General features: G+C 38.2%; 1 protein-coding gene across 1 annotated transcript in view; it reads right to left on the bottom strand.

The window, feature by feature from the left end:
- The window catches only part of DMD (dystrophin), a 1,831,916-nt gene that overhangs the window by 973,498 nt on the left and 841,009 nt on the right, over window positions 1-17,409 (bottom strand). The window contains exon 44 of the mRNA XM_087813416.1: window positions 12,135-12,282. Coding sequence (XP_087669542.1) covers window positions 12,135-12,282 — 148 coding nt within the window. The remainder of the gene's footprint in view (window positions 1-12,134; window positions 12,283-17,409) is intronic.

The following is a 17,409-nucleotide window of genomic DNA, read 5'->3' as shown; positions in this document are numbered from 1 at the left end:
AGGACATCGGTTGCTATGTACCCTTCAAAATCACTAAATCCGCCAAGCACTAAAGGTATTCTAAAACCTCTTTAATTTTAATCAAACCCCTTCTCTTACTGCATGGAGTTGAAAGTTGACTTAAATAACAGGACTCTTGATTTCCTTTTTTGGTTACCATAACTTGCCATTTGTTTTATGAGCACGGGCCCAGTCTATTTCTCTGCTATATCAAGTAACAAGAAATGTTTAAATGTTTAAAGAGAGGGTCAAAAGAGCACCTGCACTTTTATTGTAACTTTTTTAAAATTCATCTTTATTGTTGAAAGTATTACAGATGTCTTCTTTTTTTCCTGCTGCCCACCCGCCCCAGGCGTTCACCACACTATTGTCTGCAACTTTTATTAAGCTTCCCCCTGAAGCAAGAGTTAGCAAATTCGGTTAAAAGCTACATAGTTAAGATGTGGGGCTTTGTGGGCCATGCAGCCTTTGTGGTAACTACTTTGCAGCAAGAGAGCAGGCAGAGAGGATTTGTCAATAACTCAGTATGGTTGAGTTCCCCTACAGCTTTACACACAAAAACACAGGCGGCTGGAGGGATTTGGCCCCATAAGTTTGCTCTTCTAAAGAACTGAATATTCATACATTCAGTATGTAGTATGCATTGTATTAAAATCAATCTCATTCATTGCCAGAGCTCTGAGGGATGTCACAGGTGAGATATTTACTCTTAATAATAACCAGCTCAATGTTCCACAAGAAGTCCTAGATCCTGTTGTTTCAGTTTCTCTGAAATCTTCCTCAAAACGAGTATGGTCAAGTAAAATAAACGGCTGAATCTAGGACAAGTTGGGAACTAAAACCTGAAGGGCTATAAAGTCATACTAAAATTATCTACTGACAAATAAAAAGTAATAGTGAACCAATAAAGCCTCAAGTGGAAATGTGCCACCACATAGATATGCATTCACGTCAGATAGACCTACTGTTTTGCAGTTACCCATGTCCCTGATTCTGATCAGAATACCAATTGATCAGTGATGCCAATTCACTGCCAGTAAACTCCGGTCAATTAATGCCTCACCAAAGAGCAAGAATTTTAAAACTTGTTAATGACGATGTTTGCAAACAATCCCAGTCTCTGGTTTATACCTATAATTTGGTTACATAGTAGGAAGATTTACCATTCTGACTAGATAATTCCTTTTCAGCTTGATGGATAGTACATCCTGAACCAACTCATCTGTGAACAGGCCTCTTGTACTATCATTTGTCAATTTTAACACCGGTCAGAATTTACAACTTATGTCAGAACATTTTCTCAATCTCTTTGTATGACTTGTTCATAGCTAGTTCTTTCCTAGTCCCCAAGGTCATTTTTTCCCAGTTGAGGTGTAATGGGGGACTAGGGGACACAAGTATCTGCTATAGAAAAACACTCCCATTTCCCCTCGCTGGTTCCAGGGCTTTTACGGAGTGTTTGCATATTGTCATGTGCTTCTATGAGGCTGTGAGTTTATTAAGAGAAAGGGGACTTTTGCAAACTCTATCTCTAGTAGTAAGCAAAGTGTCTGCCTGCACACAATAGGCGCACACTAAATGTTTCTTGAACAGATTCTGGTATTTATGATACACTCCAAGGGTGAGAGAATGAAGCGAGCGAATATGAGAGCTGCAAATACTGTGTGCGTCCAATGAAGAGGGGAGGGCAGCTCAGTGAAAGCAATAATTTCTTGGATATGAGATGGGGTAAAAATGTACGGAATGGCAAGCTATAGTTTGCCTAAGGGAATAGTATGACGAAAATATAACTCTTTCATTTATTAAATTATTCATCATTATAATGAGGGTTATATGTTCTATATATCAAGAGATTATTCTAAGTATTGAGGATATAGTGGTGACCCAGAAAGACAAGGTCCGTGCAAGGTTGACGTCCTAGTGGGAAATATAGATACTACACATGCAAAAATATATTACAATCTCAGCATCTTACAGTGTTATGAAGACTATATAGCTGGGTCATTTGGAGAGAAAAAATTAAGACTGTGTGTGTGTGAGAGAGAGGGAAATCTTTAAGATAGGAGGGTTTACAAAAAGCATGTCTAAGAAGATAACATTAAAGCCTGCACACATATAAATTAAGGGAAGTGTACAAACATCCTGAGAGGGAGAGGTCTCAGACACACGAGATAAGGGTGAAGACGGGGTAGAACCTTCGGGCAAAGAGGAAAGCAAGTTTAATGGTGGGAACAAATATTAAGAGAATTAGTAAAAGGTAGGTGAGAAGAAACAAGAAGATCACTGTGGCTGAAACACCTCCTTTACAAAATATTGTTATTCATAAAAATTACCTACATTAACATTAATCTTATGTTTCGCTAAATAATTTCTGCTTTGCATTGCTTCTATGTTGATGTAAGCAGTTTTCACTTTAGAATTTGCAATTAGCATGCTTTACTTTCTTTTTGTAGATTCTTACTCCCTCGATAATTTCTTACTCTAAGAATGGGGATCCCTTAGGGATGGTACATTTTTCATGCATTTTTAAGCAATTCTTTACTGCTATGGTTATTACAGTAAGTCATCGTTTTGGTTCTTGCCTCTTTTCAATAATGTATGGCAATCTGTCACCTCCTTAAACATGCCTGCTGGACAACAGAGCTTTAAGAACAAGCCATTGGAATTAGCCAATTATTTTAATATATTTATTCTATAAAAGACACATTTGATGGGCAACAAGTTAGAGCCCCTCTCTGAATTTCTGCACCGGGCCAAACTCCAATAAATCCATTATTTACTACTTCTGAAAACATTCATAGGAACCAAGAAGTTGTAGAGGAGTTTCTAAGCAGCAATAAAAGGCTAACAATATTTAGGAAAGAATGAAGTGCCCAACTGTTTAAGCGTATTAAGAGACTGAATTCTCATGCCACTCCCAGCTAATAGCACTGAAAATCTCATTTTAAGATGTATTCCCATATTTATGCATTGCTGTAACCCTAAAGCAAGTGACTGGAGACAAATTCTCTTAGCAGTAAATGTCCTTGCTGATTCCCTTATGTGAGTGTATGTCCTCTAGTTACGAAACCAGGATAGCTTTGTGGCTGCCAAATGAAATCTTATGAAATTTTATTACTGCTGGGAAAATATAAAGGGCCAGCAATAGTACAAATTATTCTTAACATTGGGGTCCCAAAGACGGGCAACAGATGGCAGAAATTTTTACTCAAGTGATTTTTCCATCAAAGTTTCTATTAGCATTTGAGTAGCAGCAGTGTGGCTGTTAAGAAGCCGTCAAACTCACCAGGCAGCTGGTGAAATCAGCACTGTGAAAAGTGACTCTATAGAAAACATATTTGTATTCAATTTGGTCTTTTCACCATATGCCTTTTTCTAGATGGCCTTAGATTCAATCCATATTCCAAGTCGGGCATCTCCTATATAGTCCTTTGAAGGAGGAGATTGTCAGTGAGGCAGTAATGCATATCCAAGTCAAAACACAAACACTGTCTGTAGCAGGTCGTGCCTGAGACCTATGCACATCCACTCAGCACTCTTCATTTCTGGGCAAGCCAGTGGTTTTGCAATGATGCCACCTGCTACTGGAGGGCTTTCTGGGCCACAGGCTCAGAAAGCAGGTTGAGAAGAATTAGAAACCCTGGGTATTTCCATTAAGAGGAAGAAACCCTTTTCATGGACTCACCTGTCTCAAATTTTGGGGCAGAAGTTGCCCAGCTTGAATCGATGTGCTCTGAGCTTGCAAGAATTGGGTCCTTTACAAAGTGCTGTAGGATTTTCCTCCATCACAAACAGCCCAGGTAAGGCGGAGCTGAAGAGCAGCCAAACTTGGACACCCTTAGGCTCGCCTTTCTCTGCCTTCTCCCCAACTCCAACGCACCAGCGCCCCTTGTCTCCATTCAGTTCCTCATCTGAGACATCCCAGTATTGTTTCTTATTCTATAACTACATGGTTTACAAGGAATTTTCCATTCTCCGTGCAAATTTCCAATTTGGGAAAAGAAAAAGTGCATTTTGCTTAACTAGAACATAAATCTATACTACAAGCTTATGGAGATTTGATGGTGACTCTGAATATTACAGCATGGCATAATTAATCCATTTCGACTTAAATGTCCTCAATCACAATGAATTAAGGTTTATTATTATGGCGCAAAGTAAACAGCTTTAAATTAAATGTATTTATAGTAAATATATAAAATATAATGTGCATCCACCATATAATATATTATGGAGAAGTAAAACACAGTAACATGGAAAGATAAAGTAGAAAACTAACTTAACATTAAGAAGATATTTTGCCTAAAAACAGCAGTTAACTCCTGTCAAGATAACACATTGCTCTTTCACTCCCTAGGTTCTCTTAACATTAGTTGATTGAAAGCCTAAAAAGCTTCATCTAAACAGTCCCACTTTGTTTACTTCTTAAGGTTGACATCAAATGGAATTTCTTAAGACTGTAAGGTCTCATGCTTGCTCATGGCAAGATTTCCTTAGAAAAGTTGTTCATTTTTAACATGGTTCCCTGAGCAGCATTACCCTATAATATAAACAGGCTTCCTCTCCATTAATAGCAAGAATACGCCTCTCTTTTAAATACTCAAACTAGTGGTGATTTTTATCATTTCTACTGTTAAAGTCAAGGTTTTTTAACCCCGTTAAAAAATAGGCCATATTCACCTGGCTGGTGTGGCTCAGCGGTTGAGCATCGACCTAGGATCCAGGAGATCGAGGTTCGATTCCCAGTCAGGGCACAGGCCTGGGTTGCGGGCTCGATCCCCAGCAGGGGGCGTGGGGGAGGCAGCGGATGGATGATGCTCATACATGTTTGTATCTCTCTCCCTCTCCCTCTCTCTCTAAAATCAATAAAAACATATTTTTAAAAAATAGTCCATATTTTAAAACGTTTTTCTTTCTAGTCTAGAAGAACATGGAGAGCTAAATATCAGGGCATGTTATAATACCTCCTTTTCTGTTGCCTCTCAAGGTACTTGTTGGCACCCCAATTCACTCTGTCAGCCTATGAGTTAAGATTATTTTCGTAACTTTCCTTCATGGTGCTCAGCTTTCCCTTCAAAACCACCCATTAACATTTCTTCTTGTTAGTTCTAAAATGAGTAGGCAGAAGTGTCAGCTATCTGAGGAGGATGTGTTTGGCTGAATTGGAATTTTCCTCATTTTCTATTCCAAGTGCTATACTTTGATACAATGGCATAATTCATAAAAATAAGGTTTAACGAAACGTCTAGGTTGTCCAATATGCATTTCAGATGTTTGGGAACAATAATTCAGTGAATAAACTTTGTTTTTATAGATACAGTCTAATCACTTATAAAGTGTGGTTAGTTATAATATCTTACATTTAATGAGTAATTATTTTGTGGAAAATGCAGTTCTAAGTGTTTTAGGCACATCTTACACTTATTCCTGTTTAAGAGAAGAGAAAGCAGAGACATGGAGAGACTTAAGATGCTTTCCCAAGATTCTGCAGCTATTGAGCTAAAGGAGCTGAGATTTGAACCCATATTTTCAGAATGTGGCTTATAACCTGTTAGTCAATCTTTTAAACTTCTATCAGAGCCTAATGTGGCATGTCTGTATTTTTGTGAGAGATAAAACTTTGCATATGCAATCAATTACTGGTGGTTGAATTAACATATTAACAGTTGCATAAATAATTGAATGAATTTATTACCAAATCAATTTTAGCGGCATATAACATGATTGATATTTTCTCATGTGAAAACGTGATATTTTTAAAGAGGTTCTCCATGGTGGTGTGTGTGGTTTTTTTGAATATCTTGAAAAATATGAATAGGTATACTTAATTTTTTCATTCAGAGAAAAAATAATTGAGTTGTATGGAACCAGACCATCTTTCTGGTATTGGTAGTCACTTTATTTTGAATTATAACACCAAGATTGAGTAGGACATTGATTTGTCCTTTTAAAAATTAAAAAGATTAAATGCAGTTCAGAGAAATGCATATATAGACAAGCTCACAACATGTATATTTTTAAAATGCTATTTCATATCTAACCATGATACTGTTATGGACTAGTAAGAAGCTAGGAAAATTCCAAGACATTCAGAATAGGGAAACTAAGATAGTTAAACAGCAGTTTTGGGCCACCTAGTAAATCCCATCTTTCCTAAACCAAGTACACGTAAGAGTAAAGGGTTTGCATTTCTCCTCCTCAACTAGAGGGTAAATAATTTAAATCACCCTACTGAGGGAGACAGGTAACAGAAATTCAATTAGTGCCATTTGCCAACCACACTCAAGGACAGACTAATTAAGAATAAATCTCATTTTGGTACATCAGCATAAAGCTGAGGAATATTCTGTTGATCCACCCCTAAGACCTCCCCTAAACACCCAGCCTTTAAAACCTCTGAAAAGGAAGGTCTCAGCATTCTCTCCCTCCAGGGAACATACCCCTACCATTCCTCTCCCTCTCTCCTTCCCCCATAGGCAGGTACATCCTAAAACTACAAGGGACCCCACAAGACTTCCAACCAAGGGAGCAATGGGCAGCGGCAGCTCATCCTGGGCTAATCCCCTGAAACTGTCTCCAAGGCCCCCTTTCCTCTGACTTCCCAGAGAGCTACGGCAGCCCAGCCTGGGCTCTCCTGTTGTTTCTTCTATGCTCTTCCTTGCTTCGCTGTCCTAAGTGTGTTTTTGCTCAGTCAATAAATTCCTGCTTGCTTTTCTGTACTTGTCTCTAGATCGAAATCTTTCCCTCACTGGTAGCAGTACCTTTTCTGATAATGATACATATAAGGCTAAACTCCAGTGAATCCTTGTATATATTTGTTTAGTATATAAGCTGCTTCCTTGATTTTCCTCAAAGTAACCATTACTGATTCATGCCAACAAGTATGTCTGCTGCTAGTAGGCGCCATCTACATTGTTTCCTAAAATAATTTTCTAGCAAAAATGTAAAATCTTTCTCTTACTCACTATTAGCCAATCAACAATGATCATGGCTAACACAGCTGAAATTACCAAAGATTCCATTTGTCTTATCACTGGAAGTGATTTACAGTGTTATTCTAGACTCTTTTTCTGAGACTGATCAGAATAAAATGATAACCTCAGCATCTCATGTGCACATGTGCACACACATAAATGCACATGTTCATGTGCATGATTGTAGACATTCTTAATCACTAGGAAAAAACACCTTAACTGTTTAGAGGATTTGTGATATCATTCAAAGTTCCTTAGTTAGAAAAACTCTTCCCTAGAGATCTATAATTCCCTTTCTTATTCCATCTATAAACTGAGTAAAAACAAACTAAATAAAAGAGTCTTTTTAAAAATTCTCCAATTATAGGAAAAAGTTCTAATGTTCACCAATTTCAACTAACGTACATTGTTAAGATGCTGGGAGGGACATTTAGACATTCTCAGAGCACTTAAAATTATTATATAGTTGCAAGATTTTGTAGAAGTATATGTACTAAAAGATCAAATGACATCAAAATCATTTGTTTTGCACTTCTGCTTCTGGACAAATTGAAGTAACAGGGATCAGATATAACCTCTCGACTAAAAGCTTTTTAAAATGGACAAAATATATAACACAATGGTTTTGAAGACAATAAACATCAGGCAATGAAAGATAGTGATCTCTGAGAAATTAGAAAAAATGAGGTGAGTCCTACAGTTGCCCCCAGTTTATTGTCTAGAGAGAGATCCAGGCTATGACAAAGGATGGAAGGAACCCTCACAAAGCCAGGAGGTCTCCTTGAGTTGAAGAGATGGAGTTGGGGCTTCAAGGAGACCAAGACGGCTAGAGATCACAGAGCAGAGTAGCAGAGAGAAGACACACAGAGAAAGAACATCAGAGATCTGCAGAGAGCTCCCTTCCAGTTTTCAGTCTTCATCTGAGTCCTGATCAGCTCATATAGGTGAGGAAACTACACACGTTTGGGATGTAACTACACAAAGGGGTTAAAGGTAATAATCACTAGAGCTCATATATGACTGGAAATAATGCCTATTCTACCAGCCACAGTGAAAAACCTCATCATTCACAGGGCATTAGAAAGAGTATTCAGAAGAGTTTTGCCTCAGGGGGGTTGGCGGGAATGGGCAAAATTAGCCCTAGAGCATGCTGTTACATCCAAAACTCACAAAGTATAAAAGTAAGAAGCTCAAAAGATCAAATTATTTTCAATTAAATTAACTCTGTCCCAGAACAAAGGTCAATAATATTTATATGCACAAAAATATCGAGCATTTAATAAGTTAAAAGTCACAATGTCTGACACCCAATAAAAAATTACCAGTTATCCAAACCCACAGCCAATATCAAACTCAATGGGCAAAATCTAAAACTGCTTCCCTTAAGATTGTGAGCAAGACAATCTTATTCACCACTCTTATTCAACATAGTACTGGAAGTCCTGGCCACAGCAATCAGACAAGAAGCAAACTAAAAGGCATCCAAATAGGAAAGGAGGAAGTAAAACTGTCATTCTTTGACGATGACATGATACTCTATATAGAGAATCCCAAAGATTCCACTGGAAAACTACTACAACTGATAAATGAATTCAGTGAAGTAGCAGGATAGAAAATTAAAAAAAACACACACACCTAGGAATACATTTAACCAAGGTTGTAAAAGACCTGTACTTGGAAAATTATGAGACACTGAAGAAAGGAATTGAAGAAGATATAAACAAGTGGAAGCATATACCATGTTCATAGATAGGAAGACTTAACATCAATAAAATGTCCATACTACCCAAAGCAATTTATAGATTCAACACAATTCCTATCAAGATAACAATGTCATATCTCACAGATCTAGAACAAATATTCCAAAAATGTAGATGGAACCACAAAAGACCCCCAGTAGCCTCAGCAATCTTGAGAAAGAAGAACAAAGTTGGAGGAATCATGCTACCTGACATCAGACTATACTACAAGGCCACAGTAATCAAAACAGCATGGTAAGGGCATAAAAACAGACTTACATATCAATGGCACAGAAGAGAAATCCCAGAAATAAACCCATGACTTTATGGACAATTAATATTTGACAAAGGAGGCAAAAACATACAATGAGGTAAAGAGACTCTATCCAGTAAATACCATTGGGAAAGCTGGATGCTGAAAATTAAACTAGACCACCTTCCTACACCATACACAAGAATAAACACAAAATGGATTAAACACTTAAATGTAAGACTCAAAACCATAAAAATCCTAGAAAACATAGGCAGTAAACTCTCGGACATTTATTACAGCAGTTTTTCTGCTATAGCTCTTCAGGCAAGGAAAACAAAAGAAAAAATAAACAAATGGGACTATGTCAAACTAAAATGTTTATTTTGCACGGCAAATGAAAGCATCAACAAAATGAAAAGACGACCCACTGATTGGGAGAGCATATTCGCCAATGATACATCTGGTGAGGGGTTAATATCTAAAATTTATAAAGAATTTATACAACTCAACACCAAAAACCAAACAATCCAATTATAAAATGGGCAAAAGACCTGAATAGACACTTCTCCAAAGAGGACATACAGATGAGAAATAGACATATGAAAAGATGCTCAATGTCACTAATCATCAGAGAGATGCACATTAAAACTACCATGAGATATCACCTCACACCTGTCAGAATGGCTCCATCAACAAATCAACAAACCAGTGTTGGTGAGGGTGTGGAGAAAGGGGAAACCTCGTGCACTGTTAGTGGGAATGTAGACTGGGGCAGCCACTGTGGAAAGTAGTATGGAGTTTCTTCGAAACATTAAAAATGGAACTGCCTTATGACCCAGCAATTCCAGTTTTCGGAATATATCTGAAGAAACCTGAAACACTGATTTGAGAGAATATATGCACCCCTATGTTCATTGCAGCATTATTTAAAATAGCCAAGATTTGGAAGCAGTCCAAGTGCCCATCAGTAGATGAGTGGATCAAAAAGCTGTGGTCCATTTACACAATGAAATACTACTTGGCTGTACAAAAGAAGGAAATCTTACCTTTTGCGATAGCATGGATGGACTGGAGAGTATTATGCCAAGTGAAATTAGGCAGTCAGAGAAAGACAAATACCATATGATTTCACTTTATGTGGAATCTAATGAACAAAATAAACAACCAACCAAATGCAGGCCGGGGTCGAGACTGCAACCGAGGTACATGCCCTTGGCCAGAATCGAACCCAGGACCCCTCAGTCCGTGGGCTGATGCTGTAACCACTGAGCCAAACTGGCCAGGGCACTGTATTTCATATTTTCAAGAAGACAGAGGAAAGATTGACACATTGAATAGAGACATGGAAAGTGTAAAAAAACCCAAATCACACTTCAACAATGTGTTGACTCACACAAAGCAATGTCTGAGGTTAAAAATATACAGTGGATGTGATTAACCACAGATTAGATATTGCAAAAAATTAGATTTGACAATTTTACAATAGAAATGATGTGAAATGAATTATTTGAAAACAGACTGAAAATAAAAAGTACAGCCCAATATGTATAATCAGAGTCCCTGAAAAGGGAGAGGAGACAGAAACCTAATTTTAAAAATAATGCCTTAAAATTTCTGACTTTGATAAAAGTGATAAACCCACAGATCCAAGAAGCTTCAAAGACCTCAAGAATAGGAAACATGAAGAAAACTATACCAAGGAACATCACAAACCAATTGCCTGATTCCCAAAAGCATTCCCTGATAAACCTGCTGTATGCTAATCTCCATTTCAGAGTGGGCTTTCCAAGGATGCCAACCTGAAATATACACCAAAACCCACATCAAAACACCAACAATAGAACAGAGGTATAAATACACTTCTACATGGCTTCCTTTTTTTCATAATGAGTATATATTATTTTATAATAAAAAAATTAATATAATTACTTTGTGTCAGATATCTTTGGAAATGGCAAGAGATTTATAATCTCCCCAAGAAAACCTCCTATGGCACTTATATTTCTGCCTTTAAGTCAGAGACCTAGTGATGCTGCATTAGCTCAAATTTTGCTTTAGTGCTATTACAAAATGTACTTTCTATATGATGGCAGATTGGGAAATCCATAAATTTCTTCTACCCCCAATGCCAATATTGGTGTGTATATAAGTTTGATTGGCATACACATAATTACACAAGATTTTTAAATTATTCATTTCCTATATTTCCTATATTCATATGCATAGGTGTTTAAATGCTTACTTTCTTAATATCAAAATGCATGTTTGCTATGCAAAAATATTTGAGAATAGAGGATTGTAAAGTTGAATATGATATTGCTTTTACGAATCCAGCATTTTGAAATGTCAGAACTATTTAATAAATTACCTTCTTTGCTTTCATCTGTCTTGATCAGCATATTCTGGCATTAAAAACTGGCCACAATTCAAATCTCCGTGATTGAACACAGCTCCGTGAACAATTCGAGTTTAAAAAGTTGCAAAAATACTTAAGACTTGGTGTAATAAACACAATATTTCTTATACCTAAACTGTATATTTTATAACCAGAATTATAATCTCCACAAGCCAATTTATCTTTATCTGCATACTCAAAAGACACAGCAAGTTGAAATTAAACGATACACTGGTTATAATCCATATGTTGCCTTTCCATTAACATAAACCATAAAAAAGTCAATAAATATCTCCAATTAACTCAGCATTGTTTTGGCCTCTGGACTATCTCAGAAGGCATTTTGTCAATCGAATATATGGAAATATTGCTACATCACCACCAATTGTCCTTAGGGAAACAGAAACTGTAATTTCACCATGATGGATATTTCTAGCAACTACATTATTGCTAAGTATACCACAAGTTCTTCTGGACAGGAACCAACAGGAAACAAAAACACACGCTGCCCTAAAGCCACAGGACACCCTGCCTGAAGATGCTTCCCTGCCTCACAGATTCAATTACACTTTCATCAGATAACCCAGTTATATCGAAGCTACCTCTCATCCTGTCCAGAAAAATCCACCGCACAGTCTCCCAGTGATGTTCTACTAAGTGTAGTAATGGCAACGAAAGTCGGGAATTATAACCTGAACCTAAAAAAAGTTAAGCAGTTGTGCTGCTGTGGCGAAGAGGAACACAGCTCGGAAAAAGGGATCTCAGAATCTTACCTTAAGATACCATTTGTATTTGGCATGTTCCCAGTTCTCAGGGACCTGTGTCTTTCGGAGAAACTGCTCAGCTTCTGTCAGCCACTGATTAAATACCTTCATGTCATAATGAAACCGTCGCCACTTTTCAACAGCTCTGTCAAATTGCCTAGAGAGAAAAAATATGAATCAAGAGAAAGAAATGGGTTCTGTAAAACAAATTACATAAACAGAGCATATATGTTTAATTACATTGACAAGAACAGTATTAAATAGAAATGGCAAAATAAAATAAAGGAAGGGCTGGGGTTTTTTGCTTTTTGTTTTTATTGTTGACATTACTAAAGAAGTCCCCATTCCCCCCCCTTTGCCCACCTCCACCCCCTCCCCTGGCCACCGCCACACTGCCGTCTGTGCCCAGGGCCGTGCATATAAGGTCTCTGGCTACTCCCTTCACCTTCTTTCATCCAGCCCCCCTCCCCCTCCCCCTGCCAGCTGTCAGTCTGTCCCATGCTTCCATGCCTCGGGTTCTCTTTTGTTCCTCAGTTTATTTTGTTCATTTCTCCCTTTAAAATTGAATACATTTCTGGATTGAAACAAAGGTAAAGACAACAATTATGGAGTATTGACATTTTCTTCCCTGTGAGCATATTTATTTATTTTTAATTCTAGGAATTTAAAAATACATTAACATCTAATACATTAAAGATTTTAAAGCTATTCCATTTCAAATGGATCAAAATCAAACGATCTCATAAAGTCTATCAATTTCAACGTTACTCTGGATCCAAAATACTCTATTCATTAAGATCCTCAAGCACCCAGGACGATGTGACTTCTACTGTAGGCTCAGATATAAGCAATTAGCCAACTAACTGATACACTAGTGTAAAAGAGGGGATGAGTGCTGTCTCCCTTCATCGTATCCACTAACATTTTAAAATGGAATTCCGAAGGAACTTACAGGTATGAGTCAGGCTTTCCATTTACCTTAAGGTTGTTGCCCCTAAGAATCACCCGGGGTGTTAAAAAAACAGTAACAATAAAACACTGAATCCAGGCCTGGCTCTAGACCAATTAAACCAGTATCTTTGGAGGTGGGATACTGATATTGGTTATTTTTCTAAAGCACCCAGGTGATTCTAACATACGATCAAGGTGGAAAAAAAACTACAAAGTAAGTTTTACAGTCTTGAGGGGTTTATGATCTCCTGGATCTCCCAGGGCCTGTCCAAACAAATATTTGGTAGCACTAAACCAAAAGCCATCTTGAACATTCTTGGCCGTGGGGCCGCCTCCGAGTACAGTAGTCTGTCAAAGTTCTCTACATCCATTAGGAACTTGAAATAACTTAGAACTTAAGGAATGTCACAACCCCCTACTGTTTTAATAGGTAGGGAATGGAATTCACATTTATTAAGCAGTTACTATGAGTCAGGCACTGGGTTCTGTGCTTTCACATATCCAATTTCATTGACTCCTATGACACCCCTTGCAACATAACAATTATTATTCCTATTTTCCCCTTGAGAAAAATAAGAGGGTGAGTAACTTGCAAAAAAACATAAACAGGTATAAATGGCAGAGAGGGGATTCTAACTCAGATCTCTGTGGTTTCAATGGTGCCTTTCACCGCCTTACACTGTCTTTGCTGGGATTTCTTTTTTTCAAGTTTAATTCTTATCATACCAGTTAAACAATTCAGTGACAGAGTTATAGGGTTTTTTTCTTATTATTTTTCTTCTTTATTATCTTCCAAATATTTAATTATGCATCTGCATATACACTGCATTCTAACAGACATTGCATTTCATTACTAACTATATTTCTTACTTTAAAAATATTTCAAACAAAAACCAAACAAAAATATTAAAAACAAACAGTATTTTGAAAGCATAAAAAAGGCAGCTAATGGTAACCAAAAGAAGTAGTCTCTAACTACAGATAGCTGAAAAATAAGAATTTGGCCTTTAATAATTAATGACATTCTAGAGCTGATCAAGTATCATATAACCATCAGCCACAAAATGATTTTCAAAATATGTCTAATAATAATTTTGTTTTTATATATTTTCAGTGGTATCTAATACACAATATATGACTTACAAATATATCTTAAGAATTTACTCCCTTTTATGTCTCACAGGCACTTGTATCACTGGACCCAGCAAGTTGTTAAATGAGAATCTAAAAAACAATGATGCATACTTGGTATTGTTCCAGCTTAGTAAGACTATAGTTGACTTTAATTTTCATTATATATCCTATGTTGTCAAGATTCCTACAATGAGCACTTCATAATTTGATACTTAGAAAAATACAGTCCTTTAAAAATAATTTTAAAAGGCAGTCCCACATGCTAACATCTACCACCTTCCCCCCCGTTCCTGCTCCCAGAGTCTGAGAAACAGGCAGAAGGTAACCGGAGCCCAGAGAAGTTGTCATTTGGCCACAACTTACCATTCCACCTTTGCAGCAGTCCCCTTCTTACTTTGCTTTCTCTCCTACCCAATCACCAGAATGATTCTTACTGTCAACCCTTCCAGCCACTGGGAGGTGACTGGTCCTCCAACATTTGGGCTATGAAGAGCCACTCTCTTCCTTCCAGGCTGCTTCGCAGACAAGTCCCTCCACCACTCACCTCACCGGCAATTACCATCTTCCCACCGCCCCATTCCACGAAGCTTCCTCCCACCCCAGCCCCTATCTTTCCTCTCAATTCCCCAAGAAAAGAAATCCATAGGGGTCCATACAGTTGACCATGGTCCCCATAGCTCTGCAAGACAGAGCTGGAGGGAGGAAGGCAAGGGAAACAGGCTGGGGGCCCTGGGTTTGCTATTTACCTGCTTGTTCCAGGCCCCCAGGAATGAGACAGGGTGGAACTGGGAGCCACAGCGCTCTGCCTGTGTCGTCGCCCCCACAGGCCCTGCTACTGCCTCAGGACTCTGGGACTTTCATGCTCCCATATTCCCGAAAGGCCCACCTTCCCTTTAGCTCCCTTTCTCCTGTCCCTGCAATGCAAACCGTGGCCTACTTAATGACTTGATCTGAACTACTTACCCTGACACTGTCAATATCCAAATAGAGCATCCGAGATAGCCCACAACCATAAAACTTGGCAACTGTAAAGCTGATCTAATCTCATTATTAAATGGACATTAAAATAAGTACGTCTAGTCAAACAAAATATTCAAGAATAAAAGCATGCATTTTATGCATTTAACGTAATCATATGTTAAACTCCATTTCAAGCATTACATAAAATTTTTAAATATACTTTTCCGTATTTAATATGCGTTAACAGCAAAGTCTAAGTCTATTCATAAATTTACTATGTAAAATTTCATTTTTTATCATGATGACTTATAAACTTAATCTCTTTCCCGCCAACGAAAATTCCAAATGAATAAAATTTTTGTTAGTTTTACAATGTTACACTTGTAAATTTAATCTCTAATTGGTCACTAAGCTTCCTGAAATCCTCACAGCATTAACTGGACTGTACGCATGATTGAGAGAAAAGGCAGCACCGATTAAAAACACATAGAGACATTAAAAATAACACTCAGGGAAATAAATACAAGTTTTACCCTCTATATTATTTCTTGGGGAAAAGAATTGCTGCTTTTTTCCCTGGCAATAAGAACTCTAGACTCAACTAAATAAAGGACCAAAAATATCAGTGTAAACATATGTATAATAAATCAAGTGATTTTAAAATTTTGCAAATATTAAAATTCTCATTCACTATGCGAGCAGTATTTAAAATTACGCTGCTGCTCCATTTATGCGCACCATAACTTATTTCCTGCTGTTCTAAATCAAGTTAGTCAGATTATTCTCGAGCATAAATTACATTTAGGGAGTAATTTAGGCACTTTGGGACATATTTTAACACTTTCAGGCCATTAAGGTGGTGCTGAATTCCATAAAATAGATTTAAATAAATAACACCCTAGTAGCCTTCTGACACATCCATTGTGGCTTTGTACTTAGCTCTGCTAACTCAGCACTGGGCTGCTGGTTATTTCCTCCCGTGTATTTGATCTTGGATGTGGTAAGTGGGAGGGATCTCGGCTAAAGTCTCATGATCCAAATTGCAGGTAAACGAAAGTTAAATTAGTTATTTGCCTCAAACCGTAGTACCTTGCTTGCCCCCTCCCCACCTACCTCCTGGTCCCACTCCTGCAGGAATTAAATTACTTCATAAAACCTAACTGTACTAGCAGGTGTGAAGTATTTTCTACAGAATCGGGCTCTGAGGAGCTCTCCCTTGTTCTGAAGCTCCTCACTTCTCTCCTACCCCTTTAAATTCTTATTCCTAAGACACTGCCCCAGATTGTCTTTGCTCTCATGTCGAATATACATATATACTGAGCCCAGATCCAGATATATGCAATTCGACTCTACCACTCCCTGGCCTCGGGCTTGTACTTGAACCCATGACCTCCCTCCTCTGGCAGGTAGAGCACAGCGTTGGGCCGCTCAGTTGGGATCCTGGCTCCACCATTTACTGTATGGCCTCGAGTAGGGCAGTGGCCTCTCTGAAAACTCATTATAAAAGTAGCTCTGTGGACGAAAAGGGGCCACATGCTAACGCTGAAAATCTCAGGGCAGGCCTGCGTGGCTGCCCTGCAAACTCAGAGACCTAAAATAACCACAAAGGATGGTCTAAAATTAAAACTTTTTCACTAAAAGCAGCCTATGGTGGGTAGTCACGCCCTAAGGCAGTATTTTTCCCTAACAGAGGTTAATTTGCACTTAATTGAGCCTGTGATTGTCTTTTGCATCTGAGATAACACACCTGATTCACACAGGCCTTTGCAAAACAAAGTAATTTCCCCTTTTTCCCAGCCCTCAGTGCACCGGGACAGAGACCAGGAATCTTCTCATTCTTATTGGTATCTTATTAACTGTTGACTGTTAACTGTCCTGTACCCACCTATGTAACAGAAGCCTGTGTCTATCATTTTACTTTATGTCCAATCCCAGAGGTTTCCCCGCTTCGCTCTCTCCCACCTCCCTGATCTGTCACCAGTGGATTTCCTGGAACCCACTTGCATCTCCCCCTTTGACTGTCACCTATAAAGCTACGTGCAAAACTGCCCTTTTCCGGAGCATCATCTCAACCTGTTCAGGTTTTAGCTCCCAGGGCATGTCTACAGTTTGGCTCAAATAAACTCACAAAAACTCTTCACAGGTTTGAACGTTTCCTACGTTACGTAACCAGTACCTACCTCCTCAGGTTATTTGTGAGGGTTACACCAAAGAATGTGTCTGAATTTCTTAGAACAGC

Source organism: Miniopterus natalensis, chromosome X, assembly GCF_054644295.1.
Source record: "Miniopterus natalensis isolate mMinNat1 chromosome X, mMinNat1.hap1, whole genome shotgun sequence".
Lineage (NCBI taxonomy): Eukaryota > Metazoa > Chordata > Mammalia > Chiroptera > Miniopteridae > Miniopterus > Miniopterus natalensis.
This window is presented reverse-complemented; position numbering and strand designations above follow the sequence as displayed.